The 27,021-nt window shown below is 39.3% G+C and overlaps 1 protein-coding gene across 14 annotated transcripts in view; it reads right to left on the bottom strand.

Annotated features, from left to right (window-relative positions):
- Positions 1-3,129: 3,129 nt before the first annotated feature.
- msi2b (musashi RNA-binding protein 2b) overlaps positions 3,130-27,021 on the bottom strand; it is a 261,906-nt gene continuing 238,014 nt past the window's right edge. For 3 of the 14 annotated variants that reach the window (XM_055226878.1, XM_055226879.1, XM_055226881.1), the window contains 2 exons: positions 13,249-13,403; positions 3,130-7,686 (listed from right to left, as the gene is read on the bottom strand). In XM_055226878.1, the coding sequence (XP_055082853.1) occupies positions 7,528-7,686; positions 13,249-13,403 (314 nt within the window). In that variant the 3' untranslated portion in view covers positions 3,130-7,527. Of the gene's footprint in view, positions 7,748-9,280; positions 9,352-13,248; positions 13,404-17,624; positions 17,805-27,021 lie in introns of all 14 variants that reach the window. The other 11 variants (XM_033979040.2, XM_055226877.1, XM_055226874.1 and 8 more) reach the window with 8 other exon arrangements.

The raw sequence follows: 27,021 nt of genomic DNA, 5'->3' as shown, positions 1-27,021 counted from the left end.
TTGTGTATAAGTGACGCACCATTACAGCGTAGCCACAAAGCACACATGAAATACACACATAAAACCACACACACAGTCCTGAAAACACACAGGTATGGAACTTAAAGTGAAACATGCCACTTTCTCAGTCGAGAGTACGTCATCTTTTTATTTGCATGGAGATGATTTCACAGTATGGCATATCTTTCTCAACAGAGACCAAGTTACAGGTCAGATCTGTGGATTTGGACAATTTGCTCGTAAGAATTCATATTTTTTACTCAATAGAAGCACCTATGATTGAGTAAAACCAAGCTAAATTTATTGTATATCGTATACTGTGGAACATCCCAGACAAAACAGTAACATCTCCATGGAGACAAGCAGGTTGCGGACTCCCACAAGAAAAAGTCACACAGTGCACCTTTAAATGACTGTCTTGTCTTCTTCCCTTTCTAAAGCCTCTTTGCTGTAGGATTTCTGGTTGAAAATAAAAGTAGACTTTACGACAAACAATAATACAAACAAAAGTTAAAATGTAGTGATATTTTCCAGGTGATTTGTTTTGGTGGAGGAGCAGAGCAGACAGTGTGGGAGCCTCTCCTCCTCCACAGAGCGCCTCAGAGCTGTGTGTTAGCACTGAGCCTTTAGCAGAGCAATACAAAGAAATGTACACACAGACTGGAATATGGACAGTCGTACAGGAAAACACTGGGACAGATCAACTTATTGGTGATATGACTTATTTTTAACACTTTTATACCAGTTTTTATCACTTAAAACAATCAGTACATTTCTAATCACTATACTGCATCTAAGTATACATTTTATCCCTTTAAATCTCATCAAATTAGCCAATTCTAAACCATCAACACAACTTTACAGTATTTTAAGTCAATAATTAACAAGAATACACACATGACACATTTTCCTGAGGTTACCAGAGACAATAATTTGCTACTTTTCTGCCTCAATGTGCTTTTTAATTTCTCAGTTACATGATTTACACTGTATTTTCTTAAAAACAACCTTGTGCATTTAAGTTCCTAAATATTAGTCGTACATATCAAGCAGAAGCACATGTGTATTTAATGCCTCTGTGTTTTAAAGCGTCTCTCTCGTTGCAGAGCATTGATGCTGACCAGTTAGCACACGTTGGTGAGTGAGCTGACATTTAGCTGACGTAATGACCGCTGATTGTGTTTGCGGCGACGGTGCTTAAGGCCCACAAGTGTCTGATGGCGGGCCACTGTTAATGAGCACTTCATTAAGGCACGGGGACGGGAAAGGTCAGTTAGTTAGGTGGTCCCGGTAAAAAACATAAAATGGACTGGCACCAACAAACACAGATAGGCGAACAGCACAGGTTAATGGTAGAAGACTTGACACCCACATAAGAAAGGTCCTGTAGGAGTGGTAGAGTGGTTAGGAGTCTTCTTTCTAATTGCACCTGCTACCATAGTATCCACCATCTCTGCCTCCCCACAGAAGCTGAGAAAGGCTCCAGCAATCTCAGTAAAGGTTAACTATGTTCATCATTATAGACTGTATTCTTTTAAAGGGACATTGATAGAGTGATTGCATTTCTAGGATGTGCCAGCCCCACTCTGCCAGTTAAACTCTTATCTTGGCCTATGTCATCAGAGGTATAATACTCCCTACAGCAGAAGTATAGACAGACTGGACTTGACTAGACAGTAATGGATAACACTATCACAATGTCTTGAGGTTTCTCCAGCATCATGTCTCTTCTTCTTTCAGGCTACTTCAACATTACACATTACATAGACCTAAACACTATGAAAATGTACTCCTTTCAACAATAAACCCGAGTACATTCAAACGTGCTGCTTGTTACAGTGATACAGTGGTCCTATAAGTCCTGCAGTCTTGAAAAGGAAGTGAATGGACTTGTTTCTAAGTGGCTTTAGATCAATTTTGTGGTTTACAACAAACAAAATGCACAATTATGGCTTTCATGTTATAGTTTTATTCTAAATAGCCAACCCGGAAAAAGCATAAATATGTCTTCTTTAAATTAATTCTAGGCTTTTATGCAACAGTTCTCCCAAAGCATGCCACATAAATATTTTTAGAAGTATGGAGGAGTTACTAGACTACACTATACTTGAATGAGAGGTATATACACAACAACATCTGAAGCATCGTGTGGAAATAGTATCTGTGTTTGTTTACCCAACACTCAGAACAGCTTGAACCTATGACCTTGAAATGTGAGCGCGTCTCGCTGGTGCTTCATTGATATTTTTATAATTCTTTTGCTATAGTATTTACTACATTTTAAAAGCTGACTATGTAGTAACTAAAAGTGCTGAAGGTTTGTGACTACGCCTGTTTTTCTGTTGCCTGCACACTTTGTTTAGCTGAAGCCGCAGGTATTGACAAAGGTATTGCTTGTGTGCAATACTAACTGCCAAATGTAAAATGTATTGTCTAGGGAGAGGATCTAATGAAGTTTGAAAGACTCCTATTCCCAGTGCCACCCCACAGTCCTGGTGTCTGTAGTGCGCCCATTACACAGAATGAGTGGTGAGAGGAGTGGAGGCTGAAAAAGTGAGGTGGGAGCTGTATTGATCTGGGTCAGAATTATAGATCACTCTGTCTGAATGACTGATGAAGCTGTCGTAGTGTTGCTCTGCGCTGACAAGCCCCAGCACATTACCAATTCTGATCCCCAACCCGGCGCTAAACTTACCTTAGAGACTCTACAGCCTACTTTACAAATAGAGTTATAGAATAGTTTTAATTTGACTATATATTCTGCCTGTTTACTTACCTGCCTTTAGTAAATGAATCATGTGGAGTGAGTTTTGTGGAGTGTATTTTTTAAGCGCTGGCTGGAACCACTGAGGGGCAGCAGAAGTACACAGCTGAGGCGTGATTGTTCCCACGTTCCTCAAATCCACCATGCTCTATATTAATCCTGCTGACTTATGAGTGACCTCTAAGGATATGTGCAGAGAGGAAGACAGGCTAGTGTTTAGAGTAAATAATGAGTAATCAGCTTTTTACAGGGTGTGTAGTGTGCTAAGAAATAACATGCAACAACATACGTGTGATTGGGTTTACTGAGAAACATTCAGATATCATGTGCATATAGCAAAAATACAACAGCACAGTGACAACAAGTCATATAACAATTCAGTTTATTTTATTTATTTTCCAGACAGACACATCAATTTCTGGACCACAGTAGAGGATGGAAACCTTTCACAGACATTTTTTGTCAATATTATTATTTGAAAATACAAATATAAAATTAGACTTTCCACATTTGATATGTGAGAGACCCCCATCCATATTATTATTATCATTATTATTTTTTCGTATATTTTACAACAGGGCTTGAGCAAGCCATATGATAACCTGAAAGATGCTTTCAGATGTCAGTCAAGTCTGTCTGTCTCTCGCCATAAAAAGTTGGTGAACATAAAAAAACAGGGGCAAGTGTTAGGAATGGGCCGACGGTGGCCTCTAGAGGTCTGCTCCCAACTCCACACACGCCACGGTGAAGCTAAGCATGATGGGATAGCTGTGTGGTGGTGTGTCACATACGGTTTACAGCTGAGGTCTCCAGTGTAGTATTGTCAATGCATGAAATTGCAAATATATACCAATCTGTACACACATATATATTGCAACTGTTTGCCATGAATGTGGGATGGCATGATTGGACTGAACAGGAAATCCACCTAACAACACATCTACTCTGAGTCGCTTTGGAAAGTGGCCTTTGAGCAACCTCCTAAAAGGGCTAAGACTACAGCTTTAGTCACTTGTGGTCATGTGACAGTGTCCAGTATCTCCCAGAGATAAGGCCACACTAAGGCTCGGTCAGGTAAAAATGCCCGCCACAAAAACTCTGCTAATCTTTAAATCTTTAATATTGACAAAACTGGTCCAAAGCGACAAGTGGTTTTAGGGTGGACTTTCCCACACATGAATGGGCTCTATAATGGTGTGGCCATTGCCTAGCACTTGCCTCAAGATTCAAGTTTAAATGGATACGGTAGTACACTACAAATGTCAACACTTTCCAGGTTGACGTTTATCTTTTTTTGACTTTTTTCATGTTTCTTAAACCCAGATCCCTCCCCCTCTCCCCAGATGGCTAAGCTAGTCTACTAAGATGTGTAACATTCATCAGCTGTAAACTGCTGTCAGTTTGAGAGGAACTTAAATTACAGTAACAGAGCCATGCCACCTTAAAGTCCCAGCTATGAAGCGCAACACAGTGGACGCCAGTGTGTAACAGTAGTGCTTGTGAGCAAATATAAAATGCATAACTATACAATGAAGAGTTTGTGACTGGTTTATGAGTATGTTTTTAAATGCTACCAGCAAATCAAGGGACATGTTGAATAATAAAGTGTAGTCTCAAAGAGGTTGGAGTTGCAGTTTTCTATTGAATGGAAGTAAAGGAAAAGATGACTCTGATGATCATGATGATAATAATAATAATAATAATAATAATAATAATAATAATAATAATAATAATAATAATAATGCAGCCACTAAATTATTGATTGGATAATCAATCTTCAAACTATTTCACCACAAGTCCATCTGGTCTATAGACATGTTAAACATTGATTTCAAATAAAATATAGGCTTTTCCTCTTTACATTATTTGTTGCTTTTGCTGGCTGTTTGCACAATTTAACCCTGTTTAGGATTGTCAGGCCCCACACAGCCCTGCACAGCATATTTACATTAGTGCTTTTGAAATAATCTAACCTCCATAGTTTATATCTTTGAAACTGTCATTTGGCGTTTTTACTAAAGGAGAATTATAAACAGGGACACTAATGCTGTTTATTAATGTGAGCAGATTGGATTTAAAGACACCATGTGGTGCAGTGAATTGAATAACTGATAGGAGACTGAATTAGCTTTAATTGAAATTGAAAGGCCAAACCCTGAGTTGATGTGCCGCTGGAGTTTGCACTGTTTTTGTGTAGCGTTTAGTGTATAGAGGGGGTCTGACTCTGGGGAGCACTTGAGGGAAAATATCCAACCAATAATTTTTAATAGCGTTATGCATGTATTTTGCTGTAATTTCATAGTTCGGATTGATTTTAGCTCATGGCGGTGAGCGTGAAATCAACCTTGGCTTAAATTAGCACGCTGACTGGCACAGCAGGCTTGAAAATGTATGGATGTTAATGAGGTTCAAACTTGCTGGTGACATTATAAGCACAAGTCCACTTGCATATCTAGCGTCAGGATTTAAGGTAGTATGGCACACCCCTTTTGGAAACATTCAAGGGTGGGGATCCAAATAATGCCTTGTGTACAATTCCACCTTTACAGCAAAAAAGTTTTTCTTGTATTGTTCATCCATGAGAGCTTTGGTTAGCTGTGACCACATGAGAAAAAACATACATTGGGAGTGACAAAAAAAGTACAATGATCTATAAAAAAATGTCTGCAAATCTCATGTTTTGAGAAAGGTCTATTATCTTGACTGGTCCTAAGTCCACTATTCACTACGAGTATTATATAATGAGTCCTATTTAACATCTACTTGTAATTACAGGAGATAGAAGAGGAGGAAGAGGAGGGTGCGAGAGAGAGAGAGAGGAAGGAGAGGTAGAGCGAGAGGGGACAACATAGATCACTACACTGGTATCAAAGACAGCACTGAGTTTACAAGTTAACTGTGGCTTTTTACACACTAATGAATACATGAGTGACCAACCAAAAGAAGAGAAGATTAGGAGGTTCTTAGGAGATATGGGAGGGGGGATGGAAGAGGAGAAGAAAGCAATGGATGCACAGTACATTTTAATAGTATTTTACAATTATTCATATATAAACCACAAAGTATCAATAAAACTTTGATTAAAACCAGCAAAGAAGCATCTTTCATTTTTTTTATAGTTTTGTATTTTTTTCTTTTACATTTCAACATTACAAGATTTTTTATAATATTTTTTAAAGTTATTACTTGATCATCATCTCCATTTTACCATTAGAAGTATCCAGCATATTTCTTTACCTGGTTGTTTGAAATGAAAAATTAAAATTCTGACCATTCATTCCATAAGTGATTTTGTATAAAGCGGACGATAGCATTCAATATTATTATCATTGTTTGAAAGAGTAAAATTATCAAGCACACAAACCACTTAAATTGTGTGTGACCCTGTATAAATATTCATCTCCCCAGACCAGAATGTGGCTATAAAGATCTATCTAAAGGCAATGCCTGCAGGTCTACTTTTTGTCCCCTAGCTGTTTCCATACAACTCGAGAATACATTATTTCACCCCATAGAAATCCTTCATACTATCTTTGCGCACAGAGCCAGTTTTTGACAACATATACAATGTGCAAATAGGAAAAATGGCCTGTACTTGACTACTCACAGTGCAATGAAAACCTTGCTTCTTTTCGTTTCAGTGTTTCAAAAAATTGAATAAATTAATACCTGCCAAGAATGAACTCACTAGGCTGAGGTATGGCATCAAAAAGTTTTAAACGTCATAAAAAATAAAAAAAGAGAACGGATTTATAGACCAGATATTCTGTTTCTCTAAAGAATTAGAATGGTTTCGACGACAAGCAGGATGTGACAAAATCTTGAGAGTATAAAAGGATGCACTGCAAAAAATGTTTCAAGTTGTAATCTTCCCCTCTCATTACAGTGTGCTTTGGATTTTTTAAACCTTGTTATCGCAACAGTTAGACAAAAAGACCAATCTTGTTTTTTAAATTTGCTGGTATGACACTTGCAAAATGACGTTTACAACTATTTACAGCAAGTTTATGTGTGTCTGTGGAGTAGATACCGTTCTTCCAGCAGAAAAGAAAAACAAAAAAACAGTAGATTAATAATTTTTTACAGCTTTTTCTTCTATTCACACGCTATAACATGTTCTTTTTGACACGACCATCACAAAAATATGCTATTCTTCTCACTGAGTTGGTTATATGCAGTGACTTGGAATAATATGTACAGCTACATTTCTTTTTCTCAAGTTTGAATTCACAATGTAGTATATGAAATTTTCATTATAGCATATATATATATTTCTAAACAACAAAAACAACACTTATAAAAAAGGACCATAAAAATATTGAAGTCCTCTTTGTATTGCCCAAAAATAGGTAATTATGGTTAACAATGAGACATCACAAGAAATGAAACGGCTACTAAGATTATTACTTAGATACCTTCTTGAAATTTTCTTTCATTTTTTTCTTCGAGTATTCCACATTTTGAACATTTTTTGGTGGAAACACTCAGTTTAAACATCCAATACCTTTTCATACAAAGATGTCTTGCAAATATTCTTGGCTAAAACCACTTCATAAAATCTCCAGAAAACAAACTCAAACATTTACACAAAAAGTCAATCAAATAAAGAGTCACAAAAATAAAAGGATTGAAACTAAAAGAACATTACTAAAACCTAGCTGAAAATGCTAACAACAGAGGAAGAGTATTGGGTGAGTGAAACAGACCAAACCAGGTTGTAAAGGTATAGGAGGTTTGGATTATAGTACAGCAGTTGTTTCTTTTTATGAGATGACGAACATTTGCCTTTCTTCTTCTTCTTCTTCTTCTTCATATGGTTTTTCTGAGACTTTTCGCTCATTTTTTCGTGCTTCCGTCCGTTCGTAGGTGGTATTTTTTGCCTGAGTGACGCTGTAGTGCTTGTTGGAGTTGAAGAGCGTCACCTGCACACAAAGCCAATTAGAAACTTCGTCCTGTCTTTCCCGGGCCACCAGATATACTCTGCTGGGCGACAGAGACACAAGAGAAAAGGCTTTTAGTGACAAATGAAAACATGACATACCTTTTATCATCGACAGTTTGGGAGAATGAGACAGGAGCAGTGTTTATGGTACAATTAAAGCTGGGGTTTCATAAACGAGTACATTTGTTTTCCCCCATAGAGAACAAGTTGTGCATTTTAATCTTCCAGTTATAGGCTTGTCTTTTAAATAAATGTATTATTATTATTAGTTATTGATATTCTATATAAGCCATAAGCAGCGTTAGGATCGACTGCGCTTGGGCGGTTCACCCTGGTTTCACTTCTCTGTATGTAACAAGCTGTTCTTAAAATTTTCATGTGTCCGAAAATTCATACAAGGACAAGGATTTATGAGAGGAATTAGTTAGACATATTTAAATACATATCTCCTCCTTTTGTGCTTTGAAAATTAGGTTATGCAGCTGTAACATATTCCTCAACTAGTTTGTGAATATTTCTTCTTACTGACAATAAAGCTGTAAATAAAGCACTTCTGATGCTAATGAGGATAAATGTAAGATTCCAGGTAATGCAATAGTAGGTGAGTAGTAGTTAGTAGTAGTATAGTATAGTATTTACCATTGTACTTATCATGTGAGAATGAAAGACTTTTACCTACCAAACCTAAACTGATGACGTTGAAGACCATTAATGGTGGTGTATTATGGACCTTGATGATTTTCTACTCGTCTGGCGTTAAACAAATTCAAAATTGTTGTGCAGCTGTCTCCGTGCCTTTTGTCAGAGTGCTCCTGTCTGCTTCTCCAAAACTACTGAGTCTAATTCACTAACAACAAAAGCATTAGAGAGCCCTACTTGACTGCTGACCCTTGTACAGTACTTTATAATTGATATGTGATTACAGTGAATGACTGGGTGGGTGAAAAATACAGATAATTAAACGTCAATAGGTTCTACATCATGTTAATTTAGTAACTGTGCTCTTGTCCATGCACCTGTATGCTAATATCATTTATAATTATCAGAGAAGTCAACGTAATACAGGAATATACAGTAATAATTAGACACACGCATGCAGGGTGAATCACACAGACCATTTAACAAGGGGTTGCATGGGTACACAATGTTAGCCGTAAAGTGAAGAAATAAATAGATGAAACGTTTTTGGGTTTTTTTTCCAAATAAAGCTTGATTGTGAAGAACTATATAAGTACAATACAGTCGACACTATTTGGGTGAGGGGGTGGGGGGTGTACAAGGGGATATTTTGTGTAATGGTAGAGCTGGCAGTGTGTGCACAATGACAATAACGTCTTCCAAGTCCCCTGAAATGCTAAGTGCAGTCCATTTTGGTTTTGTTACTGAAGCATAAGTCAGGAGACAATCAGCAGGGGCCTGTGGACTTGTGAAGAGTAGCGCCATCTGTCACATTCGCACCTCCCTACCAGCTCTGCCACTTGGACCACAACAAACAATGCGCTCAACACATATTAGGAGAACCAAGAGACAGAAAGAGAGTCTAATAGAAAGGCACAGTAAATAAAATGCAATACCTCTGATGAGATGGCAACCCGCCACCTGCTCAATGGTATCCATTTGTAAAAGCTGTCGCAATCAACGGGCCCTAAAAGTGTACAGTTAGTGCTTTTGTCAGTATGCAATTCAAAAGAGAAGAAAAGTGAGTATCATATCAATTTTTGCAGCTAGCATGGATGTGTACTTGTTGATTCATTTTGATCAGTAGCGGAGCACTGGGCTATTGTTGTATATTTTACAGGTTGGTGTTATACCCTTGTAGCAGATAATGGGCGCCTGCGGCCGTACAAGCACTGTAGGAGGAGAAAATAAATGACTAGAGGAAGGGGAACTCATTGGTAAAGGATGCCTTAAATAGTCACATATAGAGTGAGAAAACAGAACATGTGATATATTATACAGAGGGGCGGGTTACAGAAGCCGAGGGCTTGCACACACATTCAGCTCCATTCATGGTAACCCACAACCATGATTTCATCTGAACACGTACAATCAGAAATACTGCCCGTTGAGAGTGCGTTCTGTGTTGTTGCTCAGTTGTCAGGGCACTGCAAAATCCTTCAATTCTGCAACAGTGAAAAGACTAGCAACGACGATTAGCTCCCTTTATCACCTCCATCAGCTAAATGCGCTCTAATTGTCTGGCATGAAAAAAGGCAGTTAAGTTCATTACTACTTCTTCTTTACAGCGACTGTTTTCATATTGGCTAAAGGGATTAATAAAAAGCCGCCGAGCGTGAGAGCGAAGGACAAATCGCTCGATCTGAGGGCTTTCTATGGGCTTATGTCATGTGACCGCTTACAAATGTTCAGTACCAGAGCACGCTGAGGCAAATATGAATTAGAAGTGTGTTTTGAGTCTGACTGTTTCCGCGTTTTAATGGGCTGAATGGAGCCATCAATTCTTGGACTGCAGCGTCTTGTCTCGGCTTTATTGCACTGGCTTTGATTTAGTGGCGAATGGGATTTACAGTGGGAAGAGGAACAGGCTAAAATCCACAGTGGGGAAGGCAATAGTATACTTTGTGAAAAATGCACGTTCTAACTACAAAGACCTTAAAAGCACTGACCAAGACTCTTTAAATAATAAATAGTTATATATATATATCAACTAGCTAATTAAAGTAACATTGTGTAACTTTCTTGAGGTGCCACATACCTGCATGATTGCATAGAAATCCAAAATTAAAACTATACATGGGAACATTCTCTATGGAGAAAGAGACGTTTATGCCATACTGTGGAATATCATACAATGAAAAAAAGCTTTTATTGTAGTTTTTTGGGCTTAAAAATATGTGGTGGGGATTTTATTAAATAAAATAAGCGAGTAAATCTCTGCCAAAACCGAACCTCTATGTCCCAATAGTACCCACCCTACAGCTCATATTACAGTTCAGGGGTAAAATTTATGACCTCACATCAACAGACAAGTCAAATTATCATGTCTAGTTATTGACATAATTTCACATATGCACACAGCTGACTCACAATTATGAGTTTCATACCTTGTCTGTGGTGAAATCCAGTTACAAAACAGCCACAACAATTGACAGATAACAGAAGCAAATCGGCTCATTTCCATCAGTAAACTATCTGCTGGTAAATCTGCTTTGAAAAGGAGCCAGCCCTGACGTTTATTACAAATATTTTGCTTCCTAAACTGAGAGCAACAGATTATGGCAGATAGCCAGTGGACCTAAAGCAATTAATAAGAGCAGCTTTGCTTAGGAAGCAAAAAGCCAATAAAATGTAGTTTTCTGTTTGGCTTTGCTTTTGTTCGGGCCTCATAAATCAATTACTGAGACGCTTTGAAAATTAAAATGAGCGGTTTGCACATTATCTGCTCTGTCTCTGATTGTACTGCTGATGCATAACTGCCGCTATAAGTATCTCATTGCTGCATTTAGTCGCACTGATTGATATAATGTACTCTAAAAAGTGATGAATGTCCCTATTCTCCAAAGAGACGCCAAGAAAAATACAGCTAATTAGAATGCATTACACAAACACCAGGCGGGAATGAATCTTAGTGGCTGGAGTCTCAGGAAGAGGCAGAGGAGGAGGTGGGCTGTGAGATTCAGAAGGGCTCTCCTGAACTTGTACTTGTAATACTAATTCTCACAGCAGTTAAACTGTGCTATAATAGTTACTCTTCTGACCTGTAGTGGGGGTCAGTCAGTCATGTAAAGCTGTACAAACATGGCCGTACATCCGTTCAGAGAAGTGCCCTGTTGCTGCTTGCTAAGGGCCATAAAACTCAGATGGTAAAAGAGTGGATTAATTATTCAGTGAGGCCCAAGCTGGAGCCAAACACAGACCGTTGGAAACAACAAAACGTCCGGAGTGCTGCTCTGGATCTCTGGGCTATTTACAACAATGAGCTAAGAGGGACTTACAATTGTTGTTTAAGGATTATAAACAGTGGTGGAGGGAGTACTCAAATTCTGTGCTCAGTAAAGGTACTCTAGCTTCATACACACATAGATAGTAGGAATGATGAAGATTATTACTATTAATTGCTGAAAGTTAATTTTAGAACAAAATAAGGTGGGTCAATTGTGTTTTTGCGGTAGCTAAAACTATTACTTCTGTTAAGACTGCTACAAACAATCACATATCCATGTGGGGCAAAGCTACCATCTGTAAGATTATTTTTTTTTTTTTACCAGTAGATGGCAGATGTGAAACCTGTACTCAATACAAAATGAATATTTATTTTAACTCTTGTCTTTTAGCAGTGTTGGAAGTGAAGATGATCCTTCTCATGTATTTCAGCTTTTCAGCTTCTAGTATTTAGGTTTTGGAGGACTTTTTTATCATATTCAAAAGATAGAATATGTTGTTTTAAACTGTTAATCGCTTTGACAACGATCCTAATTTTTCATCATTCAGAAGCCATCATTCTAATATTTTGTGTCCTAGCTGAATTTATGGAGCCCACTTTTAAGGCCACAGTGACTTCAGCTCACACTCGAGCAGGTTATTAACAGGCTGTGAAGCGTCACCTGAAGTGACACAGAGCTGAGAGAGTGAGTTCATCCACAAAAGCCTGAGGACAGTGGACACAAACAGCCTCTTCACCCACTGCAGATACTCTTCCACTGAAGACGTGATATGACAATGTGCGGCTAACACTAACTGATCAATGTGCGGCTAACGCTAACTGATCAAGCAGAGGAAATGAAGGAGCACCTGCACTGCCCGGCAACAACACCTGGACAAAGACACTGACGCACACGCCTTTTTTTAGTGACGGGGTAAAACTCAGCACTGGGACGGCTAAAAATATCAGAAATGTACCATAAAGGTGAAACAGGGCGGGAGCTAAGGGGGTTTGAGAATTTGCATTTGCAAGTAGCAAGGATAATTTCACAGACTATTTTCATATTGCGTTAATACTTGAAATTTGTCTGAATTCACTTCCCCATGTAAGTATGTAACATGAGCAAGAGTCACACCCCTGGCCTGAAAATGGAGATCCAATATGTGTGAAAATATACCAATTAAATTATTAGTTACAAAAGGCTTATTTCACATTTTAAATAGTAAATATAATTTCCATATATTTGTTGCCCCTGTCCAAAATTGGTAAACTAAAACAGATTTTTTTTATTGTAAAAGAAAAAAAAACTAAAAACATACAACCAGTACATCAGTGTGTTCAAGTTATAATATTTTGGCTGCAGGGAAACTTGAAATTCATAACATTATCCAAAACAAAATCTGCTACAAAGATATAACAGATTGAGAACAGTCAAATTACCATAAAGGTGGTCATTTCTGGATGGCTTGTCAAATGTAAAATCTGGCTCTATGGTTAATTTCAGGAGTATTTCAAACATTAGTAAGCTCAAGAATCCAGGCTAAAACGTTACACTTTACACAGGGCCACGATCATATGCAGAATGTTAAGTTGTCGTTAGCATGGCTCTGCGACACAGCTAACCATAATGATAGTACCTGAGACTGTACTAGTACTCACTGTGATGCTAGGGCCAAAGCCTGACCCTGGCTGGGGGCTGGCAGCACTGATGTAGTTCCCCACGGCAGACTCCTGGCTGCTGGGGCCGTACAGGTCAGCTACTGGACCGGGACTGTTAGCTCCTGGGAAGCCGCCGGGCCTCGAAGGGTTGGTGCCTGCATACAAACACAGTGACACAACAGCAGCTCAGAAACAACCTGCAAACTCATCCCGAAGAAGGCAAGCAATGATGGACAAATTTAAATAAAAGAATAGATTACTGGATTCTGGCTATCGTCTGGAAATACTTAAGTGATTTGTCTTGAAAATGGTTTGATGTACGGTCAAGAAGAAGCGACGCGTGAATCCAGTATGATATTCCAGTTATAAATGACATGCTTTATGTTCATTCACTTTGTAGATCCATGCATAACACAAAGCAGGCACTCTGTCAGTAATTGTCTGATCATGCTAATACACTACTAATGCTCTACTGTTGCCATGCAGAATGTAGAGAATTTACAAAAGCTACTGCTACTGAATAGAATAGAACAATACAAAGGTATATGAGTGGTGCTATATGGGGAACCTTGTTACCGGTCTACAAGAAATATTCAAAACACAGACAAACATGAGCACAGAAGATACTTAGTGAAATTACTACAACATACTACAAAATACTTATAATGTTTGTTAGTTATACAAAATGAGCCATATGGTTTTGTGAGGGTATCTGCCATTGTTAAGATCTAAACAGAAGGCATTACTGGTATGTAATGTCTGCTTACAGTTTTTTTGCACGTAAACCTCTGTTAATCTAGTGTTTTTATGAATTTAGTATAGTCCCACATAAAGAACCACATTCAAAGTTCAAACTTCAATCTTTAAGAGTAGCGAGTTTGGATGATAACCCCTCTCGCTACTTCCATCTACAGCAGTACTTGTTCACAGCTCACACTCATTTATTTCATATATGACCCAGTGAGTCATAGAAACCAGCCCCAATCTACTAAAAATAATGTGGCTGAAAACAGTGTCAGCGGCGTGATTCAGCGCTCAGTCTGCCTGTGTGACTTCCAGCATAAAGCGCAACCGCGGCATGAAGGGGACTATAAAAGTTTGACCTGACTTTATACGCAGGGACCCAATCTAGAGGAATATAAAAGAAATAGTGCAGATGACTGAGCACCTAAGCCCTATGAGCAACATGTTCTAATAAAATGTCCTTAGACAAACCAAATGTCTGCTGAAAGGCCACTAGCGCTCGACATACAAGAAAAATATTGTGTACCAGCGTGATTCCTTAGCTGCAATCTTTTACAAGTCTGTTTTGTGTAACCCTTGATCTCACCGATAAAATTACAAATAGCTTAAAAGAAAAATGATCTAAGCCGGTGTCAAACTGTAGTATGTGTATTATTGGTGGTGTAGGGACTGGCTCTGGTGGTACTAGGGGTCCTCTGTAGTTTAATGTTTAATTTAGAGACAAATCTATTAACGTTTCTTTCTCATCTTTTTAGAGCTAGTTTAGCCATGGTTTAGTCTGATTTAAAAACAGTTTTAGTTTTTTTCATTTTGATCTGATATAATCCTGTTTAGATGGTTCTGGTTTAGATCTAGAGGTACTCGGAAAGCCAAATATTTTCTCTGGTGAAAGTTTGCATGGGTAGCTCCCTATTTTTGGTGCCTAACAATCTCAATGGCAAACTTTACCTTCGTGCTACCCTGAGCTTAAATGTATAGCTGCCTCATCTATCATAGTCCAGTTGTGTGCGTTTTTCTAGTGAGGTACGCGAGAAAAATGAAGCCATCTCACTAAACACACATCTAGTGGAGTTGACACTGTTAAACTATAAGGACTTTAAACAGAGCTTATCTCGCCAGCACAGCCCTCACTAGGATGGCTTATTATATAATTAAGTTTTTTTCCACTTGAAATGGCATTCCTCATTTTCTAGGCTGGGAGATTTTTTTTATTAGCACTCTTTTTTCTTCCAAGCATTGTTTCCTACCTTTTTAAATAAAGATGCAAGTCTGTAGCCAGCAATAACAAGTATAAAGCAGGTGTTTTGGGGATGCTCAGATTGTCTTGGCAAACTAACTCAAATCATTTCTTCAATTTGACATTTTTCATTTTTATTCAACAAAACAACAATCAGGATGAAATTACTCAATTAATCTGCAGTCATCCATTATGAGGTACCAAGGTCAATGTTATTGGCCTACATAATATTAAACCTGATTGGTGTGTATATATCAACACATACTGTTTTGTGATGTGGCCATACTTCACTGATATAGTGGGTGTATAAGACAGAGGAGACTGGGATAAAACGACTCGTGGGAGAAGTTCTGTAAAAGAAAATGGAGCAGCTGAATTAATGAATGTCACTTTATACTGAACATTTGGCACGGCTGCCAGAGTGCGTCCTCCAAAATGTCTATAAATTACTCTAAAATATGTCACCGATTTACATTAATGCCAAGTTTGAGCACAGACGTGAGCAATGTGTGCTTGGGAAGCACTTCTTAATGACAACGACAATGAAAGTGTAAAGACACTATGCTTCTTCTGAGTTGTGGGGGCTATTGTGATAAGCTGCTCTGCACATACAAAGAAACGAGCCACTGGCAGTAATGACAACTTAATCTAGCAAGATACTGCAGTCATTGTGAGGCTGGGTAAATAAACCTATATATAAACTACTACAACCCTCATACACAGGAATTATGAATATCACCTACTGAACAAATTTGATGTTTTGTCTTTTCCCTTTTCAGTGTCTTCCTCGTGTGATGTGATGCCCTCCTGATACAAACATGTTCATTTATCCAGGCTTTGAACTGGCACAACAATAAACTGGCTGTGAGCTTTGTACTGACAAGACCTCACAACAATGTTTAATTAAATATATTTTTTCCATTGTCTATGGATATTTAAACACAAATATTGCAATAACTTTGTACATTATCATTTCTTTCTGCATGAGAGCGGTGAGTTGAGTCCATAACTGAGTCTCACTGCACAAAATATTGGGTGTTTGTGGAGGGTATAGTCTGCTCATATTATTTGCAGTGCTGACACAGGGAGCCAGCGCAGCAAACTCAACCCTCTCTTTACATTTCTCCCAAATCATCACATTTCTGCCTGAATCTCCTGAAGACTTGTTGTTGTGCCTCTGTGAGCTAATGCACACGGTGTGGCTGAAATGGCAGCGTACGCCCAGGGCAGCTGGACACCACTTTAGGAGCGTGAAGGGGGCCTGGCCTGTCCTTGAGCTGCTAAGGCCAGTATTGTGTAATGCACAGAGCCCAGACAGTCTTTTGGAGCCAAAAGGGTGAAGGGCAGCCCTCTTTCAATATTCTCTCAGTATTAGGGCATTGAATTGGAGGTGAGGACACAATGGCACCCGCTGAATAGAGGCTCTGGCAGGATTTAGGTGCATAAGCCTGAGGTGGATATGAGTGTCCAGGGAGAGATAACTTGTAGCGAGCTCCAAAGTGTTTCTGGACAAAACACATGACCCATTTGACTCTGATATTAAGTGTGAAAATGAGGTCGCTGCTTAAAGCCACTTGCAACCACAATCCACTACGGTGGCCTAGAAATACAAAAGTCATAGCTGCATGACTAAAGGCACAACAGAAACTCATTTGGAACAAAAGAAAGATGTCTGCTTGACCTTAAGGCATGTGCTTTTGGACAACTCTTACTTAGACAAGAGCTGCACAAAAATATAGAGTTGGGAAAGTTGAACCAACCCGAGAGTGGTTTCCAGAATTAGCCAAGGTCACCTTTAACAGTGGTTTAGTATTAACTTTGAGTACACTATGAAGTCAACACATCCCATATGTTCTCAGCCTAAACTAAATGATCCCTTTTAACTTAAATGTACAGAAATGCAACTAGCCTACTACATCTAAAACTACTGCTAATGCATGCCAATAAAGTAATACCCGTATACAGTCTTCCTTATTGGTTTTAGAAAGCTGGCAAGTTTGACAGAGTAGACAAACACATACACAAATGGAAAAATGTTTTTAAGACAAAATGTTAATATATTAAAGCATGTCTACAGGTTATCTAAGCACAACAGATAAGTCTACAGTTGTATTCTTAAGTAATCAGTATAACATAGTTCTCTGTGAGACCATTTTGTTGACATGCAAATGAAAAATTACATTCTCTATGTGTCGGCCCCTAAAGTGCAAGCAGGGGGCTGAAACACAGAAATGAAAAGAAGAATCATGCAGTGCTGTTTGTCAGTAAGATATTGAAGGCTGTTGTTTGGTTTATGAACAAAAAGAGGAGAATGTCAAAATAAAAGAATATTAGAAGATGTCATGAGTCAAACGTAAAGTCCAAAGAGGTGATGCGCAGGTGTGCAGATACAAACCTGGGTTCTTAAACTGATCCGGGCTGTGTAGGTGCTGGAGGGGGGAGTTGCAGGCGGAGGTGGCATGCTCACTGTGCAGCATCTGAGCCGCTTGGGGCCCCAGGGAGGCATAGTCAGCAAAGGAGCAGGGCCCCCCCCTCTGGTCACTGGGCGCAGAGTAAAACCCATAATCGGGGAGGCCTGGGAGATACAGTAGGGTACAGGGGAGGTGGAGGGAGGGACTCCATCATTGGGGAAATCAACTCTTGTATTTACTTTTTATTTTGAACAGTCCAAGTCAAGTGAGTCCAAATTGAGTGAGTGGTGCGTCCCAGCGCTCTGGTGGTCCATGTACAGTGTGCATGAGTGTAGCCCTCCCTGCCCTCCCCCCAGCAGCTCCTGCCCCATTAGCCCTATGCTGTATGTGATACTTGAGAAGAACACACAAACAAGCTTAACAAGCAACATTGTCAATGGCAAAAGTCAACACAATGAGAGCAGTTACGAATGTATTAACTTATATTAACATGTATTACTTCATCATGGTATGGAAACACTGTGTTTTAAGATAGATACATAGGAAGATAGAAAGTAAAATAGAAATATAGATAAAGAGATAGATGAATAGATACCTTATTGGTCCTGAAAGATTGTAAAGATTGTATTTTTGTCCACTATAGCTTACTAAATAATAAGCAGTGTGATACAGTTTATATATTTCCAAATATTAAATAATTCATATAAAATTTAAACATGACAATTAAAGAACTGCTACTGAAAACCTTTTTAAGCGGAAGCATACTACAATACTGTTATTAAGAACGAGCACAAAAAGAACATTCAGCTTTATTTTCTAAGATGAAGAAAGTGATTTGTGTGTACAGAAATGATCATGTTGTGAATTGCCTAATTGACATGTGCCTTATATTTTGATTCATTGTAGCATATCACCTCACTAAAATCAAGCTCAATACATTTCTCATTTCAAAGCTATATTCTTGGACAACATACCTGAAAAAAGCTGTCAATTAGCACCAAAGAGACTCCCAACAACAATCAATAATCCATTTAAAGCTGACCAGCAGCATCAGTAGATATTGTTATTTATTGATAGCAGGAGAGGCCTAAGTGTTCGGAGCACGTTTTCTCTGGCCTCTTTGTACAGATTCCTCCTTTGACACAGATGGCGGATTATCAACAGTTTAGCAAATGTCATTCAGCAATAAGTCTTGGTGACATTTATTGCTCTCCCCCTTAATCTGAGAGAAGCTGCTCCTATAAAGGAGTGCAATTAAAAGAAAACGTCCCCCTCTCCGCACCTCTTTGATAACGTGGCTAATCTACTCGGGCTGACTCAGATTGGCGACTTTACCATAGCTGGGATTCCCTTTAGCTTTGTGTGTGTTTTTTTATTTGGTTCCTGGAGCGAGCATTAGCCCTTTTCAAAGGCACTTCACCTCCGCCCATTCACAGTGAGGCAGTCCACTTGTGCCAAATGGAACGTAAGCCGGCGCCGCGTCGCTCTCTACGCCAGTGCTTTTTGTCACTCTGATCTTCGCGTGCCCACTCATCAAATTATAGGCTCCAAATACGGCAGGCTTCCCACGTAACGTCACATAATGGCTGACACATTGAACAAAGCCCGAGAACCAATCATTGCATTTACTTCACTTAGACAAATGTCAAAGCAAATTGATTGGCCTCACTAATGAGGAGAACCAGATCAATCGAATAATTATAATAAGGGAGAAAAAGCATTTGACAACAGCACAAGATATGTTATTGGAAATATGTGAGGAGTCCATCCAAGATGTGTCACCAGTTCAGAGGAGTACGGAGGCAGGAGCCAGGGGCTGTCAGCAGTGAAATAGTGCTGCCATAACACTATTTACACAGACGTGTTTACATTTGTACTCAGTGTTTCATTTGACATAATGTGGAGCTAATAGTACTGAATATACACTTTATACTGCATTAGACTGTGGAGAACCATTTCAGTTCTGAACATTGACAATGACACTGTTAATGCTGTACTCAAGGATTTGCCATACTGAATTACACTACTGAACTGAGTGCCAAATTCAAATTCTTTTTTGTGCATTTCATTTATGTGTTAGACTATCATTATGTTCTATTGCAAGGAAATTACCTCATAAATACGTGTAAATAATAATGATATGAGGTGGTACTTTGTATAGAACAAGATATTGCCATTATCTATTTTAATGTAACTCCAGAATCTACATTGTACGAACTAAAGGACGACATCAAGGAACAAAACACATTAATGGTTCTTTTTCTTTGATACACCTGAAAACACGCCAAAAATATGTGGCGTGAGAATGTGACTGTACATTTTAACATCCAAATTTGGGTGTAGCCTAAGCACGTATTTTATTTCCACATTTCTCGACACTACCTCTTACTCTTGCATTTTTTCCTAAAGTTTCTGAGTTGCAGGTGTGTTGTGGCAGGCTTGTGTAAAAAGTGGTTGGCTTGTGTGGAGGCAGGCAGCTGGATCAGTCTCTCTGTGTCTCACTCTGAGCCATATATTTTCATCAGCGTTCACCTGATGCACTGTGCAGGACTGGACCGGGCAGAGCAGGCTCACAGCTGCACCACTATCACCCATCATATCACCCACCGCCCTACTATTAATATTCACACAATCTATCCAGAACAATGGCCCTTTCTTGGACTCCCTTTTTTCCACTGGCCGCTAATTGGATGTAATTACTCATCTACAAAACAAATGAGTGTGTTGAGGTTGCCTTGGAGACTAGATCAGGGTACCCAACAGTGCGCATCGTTCGTGGGGCTTCATTTATACTGATAATTATCTGCCCATGCCCCCACTGCCTCTGCTGCCTCCTGCCCTGGGTGACCAAAGCCGCAGCGTGGCAATAGAACGGGGGTGTCTCGCAGTCATCTGTTACTGACATCATCGGGGTGGCACTCTTTAAGTGGATAAATGCCCCGAGCTAGGTCCCACTTTGCCAGGTGACTGCCTTTAAGGAGGATCCACAGAGCTTGAAAGCACTGCCGCTCCCGTTTAGCTCCGAGTTGGAAAATAAAACTAATCAGGCTGATGATAAAATATAGCACTGCACAGTGGCCTGGAGAGACTCGAATGGTTAAATATATGGTCAGGAGTTTGCAAGTTTGTACAATACCAACTTTTTTACTCGCGCAGTTAGCAATCCAAGTTTTGAGGACATTTTAAAGTAAGGATGGTTTTCTAGGTCTCTCCATGAATGACAGAAATGTACAAGTAAATAATATATAAAATACAGTGTTCCTAGTCTTAAGGACAGCGCAGTGTTAAGACTCAGCCACGGAGAAGACATTTAGTGTGTGATTATAAGCAGCTTTTGGTGATTTTTCAGGAAATTTTAATACTGGATCATGAAGTGATTTAAGGACAAATTGATTGCCCAAATGAACAAAAAATATGGAGGACTGCAAGAGAGGGGGATTGCCTTCGCTGTAGTCTTTTCCTGCAATTTTGAAAAACTGCCCTTGTCCAGAGAAGGTCCAATTCAAGACACTGGGATCAACATGGGATCAAACTGAAACTACTCAGTGGTTGATAAAGCTACACACACTAGACAGATATATTAAAGAACAGCTTTGATTGGATGGACACAAATAAAAAGTGTCTGGATTGTCAATAGTACTATGAGTATATCTTTCAAACCGTTTAATTAGAGTGTCCTTTTGGAAACAAAGGCTTGTGCGCTTCCTACAAGTCTGAGAGAAAGTGCAGTTTAAGCAGCGGATCAATGAAGTAGCTTGTTCTACTGCTGTGACTAGTTATTTTTGTAACACAGTGCGACTGGTGTTTCTCAGAATTATTCACACTCCACAGTATCAGAGGCACAGCACACACTCCAGCGCTCTGAACGCTAAAATCACAACTACAGCGTCATGACCATGAAAGATCCACCAGTGTTTCGGATAATACCATCTGCTCACTGCCTCCTACTGAGTTACATTAAACAACTCTCTACAATGTATCTGACTCCCTGGCTTGGGACAAAATGTGTTTTTCTCTTTCAAAGTGCTACAGCAAAAGGATATAGTGGTTTACATTTAGTGGGACACACAAGCTGAACATTTGAACCATTTATCATGTTCAAATGGTGATGACAGAATGAGTTTTTCAGTTCTATAATCGATATGTTATCTATTTACAGAACGTAGTATCGTTTTTAAAGGTCCTGTACTCGATTTTTCCCTGTATATTTGCGCAAAATTTGTCTTGCCCCAGTACACATATATATCGTATCAGCAGCAGAGGTCAAAATAAGTCTGCTGTTTACTGTCTGCATCTAGTTAGAAAGCATTTTATTGTCTGATAATCAGTCAGTACGTGTTAGCATGCTAGTTGTTGCTAGCTTTAATGTCACAGCAAAACTTTGTACTGTTCTCTGAGAGCTATGAAAAGCATTCAGAAACTGATCGCAATAATTTGAAATGCTTAAGGTAAGTGAGGAATAACTTTGGATCACTGCAAAACCGTTGAAATTAACTAGATCTGTTTTTCATGTTTCTAAGATCGTAAAAATCAGGGGCAACTCAATAGGGTCTTGGCTTTACTCACAATTATTATTATTTTTATCGTCACTCTTATCTTTTGTCTTCTAAAAGTTCAATATTCCATGATACCTTTACGTCATTCAATTCTATTTTCGATCTTGTCTGTCTCTCAACCATCATTCCTGTAATGAAAATGATCTATCTAATACAACAATAAAAAATCTGGATAACAAAAGCAGCACATGTGATCCAAACAATAGTATTAACAAAACTGGCAGATTAATCCATTCACACGCTCCACAAAGCAGCCCCCCTGAAATACATATGAATTAGCTTGCTCTTTCGGCAGTCAACAACCAGGTCGTCCTGGGAATACGCGCTTCTAAAAATCTATTCCCAACAGTTGATTTTCTCATATCTGCATGGAGCAAGTCAGTCCCCCGTCGCCCTCCGCGCCAACCCCTCAGAGGCCATCAAACCACATCACTCCAACACAAGATGTCAATAAACCTGACATGGCTGCTGCTCAAATTAGCTTCGAATCTTAGTGCTGTACCATAATTAGCTTTTCCCCATTTTCACCAATGTCATTTAAAAATAGCGTGAAAGGAAAAGAAGTAACAGCTCTTTTGCTGTCTAGCCTTGCCTTCACTTTCCATTTGAAATAATCTTTTCTGAATGAATGGCTGAGTAATTAACAGCACTAGACACCCTATTCAGAGAGCACCGACATTTCATAAATAATACATATTTAATGTCTTGTCATTTTGTGTTCACAGAAGCTTGGCTAATGAATTTTAACAGATGATTTCTTTGTGCTTTTACACACCCATACTTAGGCTTGTGTTTTTTATTTATTAGTATTGTCTATCTTTTCATTTTATGCCCTCTCGTCTTCACTGATGGACAAACTGAACAGAGCTATTGATTTGTACGTTCTTATCTGGGCATTGGTTGAGGAGAAGTTACATCAGGGCGAAGGGCTGACACTGGAACAATATGCAACAGTGTGGTAAATCAGTGCAACTCATTTGCTTCAGAGGCGAGGAGGTGCGGGCTGTGGAGACGTGAATGCAGATTTGGCTCTATGTGGCTCTGCTCTGGCCCAGCGCAGAAAGGCCAGGCAGTTATCGACAGTCGCCCCAGATTATCCCATTGTGAGGAGGCACGCAGCTGACAGCGCTGGCCTTTTGCTTTGGACACACCATTTTTTTCTCCGACATGCCTGGTCAAGGCTGCGTGGAGTGAAGAAGAGCCCACAAGCGACACTGGTAGCATTTAATGACCGCAATGAATTATATCTAATATCTCTCAGTCATGTTATCTCCTTCAACAACTGTAACATCTGAGAATTATTTTTAGCTATAGGCGGCTTTGCGAATCATGCTTAGATTTCGTGATGGTAAAACAGACTACTGATTGCAAGTCCTAACATCAATATTTTATCAAGTGTCTTTGAAAGACTAAAAATACATAGTATTATTCAATATAGATAAATAGAACACAAAAGAATTGTGTGATCAAAAAGAAGCATGAGAAAGAATGACAGCACTGTGACTATTGACAGCCTGCTTGTGGTCAACCAATGTGAACTTTCAAACTGCAAGGGCAAAAAATAGTTTCACTTTTGATGCAGTCCCAGGTAGACAACAATGAGCCCATGCATACTGGAAAAGTCTATAACAAAAGACGATAATTTGGGTTTCACATTTTAAAACGAGTTTTAGTTTGCAAAAAAGCATTGTGGACACTATTAACCAGTGATTAACCTGTGGCCTCGAGACCTGGGCCAGCAGCCCATATTTACAGATATAACTATATGTAGGTCTACAGATGCCAAAGTGACCATATACAGCCTCTCAGCTCGTGCGCTCACCTGCGGAGCAGCGCTGGAGGAGGCACTGAGGCAGGGCTTAGCCAACCCAGTTTAATGCACGCAGAACACATGCACTGCTGATTCTCCGCAGCATTTAGTGCATTTGTTGACTACACTGACTGCCTTACTGCTTAAGCGCATAAAATACCCATCACAATGCATCAGCTGTTTGATACAACCACACAAGTGCACACACCGAGTCAGAACGCACAAGCACAGCACCGTCAACAACTGGACACAACTATAATGAACACATTTTAAATTTGCTTTCTCATTAGACTATAAGAAACTATAATCCAAGTTTCTGCACATAAACCGTATGATACACCAGCACCTCACTCACAGACGAGCGAGACCTTTCACACATGTTGCCTACATGCCGCCATGCGATGTGTAATCCAACCATGAAGTATAATCCACAAATTCAACAGTTTATTCATTCTGTGCTCAATGACGCCTGAGTGTCAATAAATCCTTGACTATAGTAGTCTGGATGTTTTAGATGCTCTTCTGAACATTTCATTACAACTAACTAACAAACATAAACTGTTTCTCTTTGAAAAATAATCCCATTATTTCCAAATGGAAGCATATTCTATCTTTTTCTTTCAATTTCCACCAAAAATGAAACAGTCTAACAGACTAGCGCCATAGTCACTCAGGCAGACAAACAATCTGGCGCCAACTAGTGGCCTGTATAGTGATGACAGGACAGGGCCGGGCTCAGCACTGAGCACACAGCTGACCTGGGCAGGACTAAGCCAGTGCAGCAGGACAGGTGTCTACCTGGCAAACAGCTGCAAAAGGACAATCTGATTGGTCAGTTTTAATGCTAGGGCCAGCAGCGTGCAAACAGAAGGTCTAAGGAAAGAGTCATTTTTGCACATGTAACTCTCAAAATAGTATCAAATCTGATATGACGCTCATATTTATGTTGTCTTTGAAAGAATTCTAGTGATGTAATAAAATCATTAGTTTTAGACTTTTTTGCTGAAATGTCAGGGCCAGCAGGGATGGCACACCACTGCTATTAACAAATGAGTCTTCATCATCAAATAATCTGTAAAAGGCAAAACAATGAACACAATTAACAATCAAATGCTACAATCATAGATAAATGCACATTAAAGTGATGTAAACCCTCACTTATTCTTGTAAACACTCTCTGCCTTATGTGCCCAATAATATTTCTAAGGATACTGGGTTTTCATATAGTGCATTACACTGACTTGCATCATGGTATTATGGTCGTACTTACGGCACATCCACCTGATCGGCTCAGTGCCCACAAAATGTCTGTCTGCTTCGGCTCCATAAACAGTGCTGCTGCCAGGACTGCCTCCTCTTCTTCTCAAAGCCTCAACAATTGATTTGTTTACAGTATTCCCCTACAGCATTTATAATCAAAGTTTACTCATCACTTCAATGTGGATTAGCACAGTCTCACATTTACTGTGAATTTAACTACACTGGCTGTGAATACAAAGTACCTACATGAGATACAGAAGTGTGTACGATTTTTATTCAACTATTCAACTATATTTGAACAGGGAATACAACCTTTTTAAAAATAAATCTTTGATTTATGCCAAAGCAATTACACTACTACAGTTTTACTGTTGATAAAATTGTATATTCAGCCACCAAATACAGCAGCTCGGTTATTAACAAAAAAATCAGTAAAACTGCAGGCTGTGATTGCCTTGTTTAAGAGATTACTCAAAGTATGTCCTCATTTTATAAATAATCTGCAGATAAAACTCCTATTTAAAACACTGCAAGAGCTGTGTTAAAGCCTTTTTAAGAGCCATGACGCATTCTGGTGTGTGTTGGCCTTTACTTTAGCATGTGACAAACGCAGTGCAGTGTTCTTCCACAGACAGAGTGTGGTCCCCTGGAGGGCAGAGCGCTCTGGTCCCTGAGGCCTGAGCTGCAGCCCGGAGCATCTGCTCCCCACAGCTGTGAGCCGAGCCCGGGCCGCGCACAGGGACAGTCTGCCCTCTGAGCCACACCTCTCCATGGGAACACACATACGTACACAGAAAGAACAGGCGCTTTGCTTAAGATGTTGCACTAAATACACCAAAGGTTCTTTTATTTAGTTTGAACCACTGTCACATATTATAATAACAGCAACAATATTATAACCTGACCTGTCCAACCAATACCAAAACCAGATACAATGGCCTGACCTGACTCAAAACTTAGACTCAAGTTGTTTAGAGAAGGTTTAACGTTTATAAAACAATTCGAAAATATCAGTTTATTACTTCATTTGCCATTGTTTCTTGTATAAATCTATGAATAACTAGAAAAGCAGAGGTGTTGTGAAACTTTTGACCGGCGTGTACATGTAGAGCACTTGTGGCCTCAGAGCACAGATTAACATCAGAACAAATAGACCTGAGCTGACAAAGAGCCATATTGATCTATCTTAGAGCAGCAGCCAATCAGACGCGGCGCTCCCAGGCACCATGGCATCACACACGCCTTATTTGGTCTACATTGATAATGATCTTAATTTGGAAATGTCTGTCACACGAGCCGCTGTGTTTTTTCAGAGGAGAAAAGAGATAAGTGAGAGGAGCGAGTTTGAGGAGAACAAAGGAGAGGTGGGTTGAGTGGCAAACACTGACATTGGAGTATTTTGTATTAAGTTAAGAGAAAACACAACAACAAACAGAGCAAAAATAGTGTATGTTTAACTAGTAATATCAGTAGCTGCATTATCAAGGAGACACCAATTTGACATTAACTTTTTTGCTTTGCGACTTTTTTCTTTTACAGTATTTATTGCTCAAAATTGCTTAAGTGTCTAGGATCAAATCTAACATTGCTTAGAATATTATACTTATCACTGGTTAATACTAGTGTTATTATCAAGCCCTGAACTCCTCACTACCCACCTTTTCTAACTTAAAGGGCTCAATAGCTAAAAAAGCCGCTCACACATACATTTTCCCCAGCAGCTGAGTTTGTGCACATCACTGACTGACCAAAGCC

Source organism: Periophthalmus magnuspinnatus, chromosome 14, assembly GCF_009829125.3.
Source record: "Periophthalmus magnuspinnatus isolate fPerMag1 chromosome 14, fPerMag1.2.pri, whole genome shotgun sequence".
NCBI classification, from domain to species: domain Eukaryota; kingdom Metazoa; phylum Chordata; class Actinopteri; order Gobiiformes; family Gobiidae; genus Periophthalmus; species Periophthalmus magnuspinnatus.
Note: the sequence above shows the minus strand (reverse complement) of the source record. Positions and strands in the feature narration are given on the sequence as shown.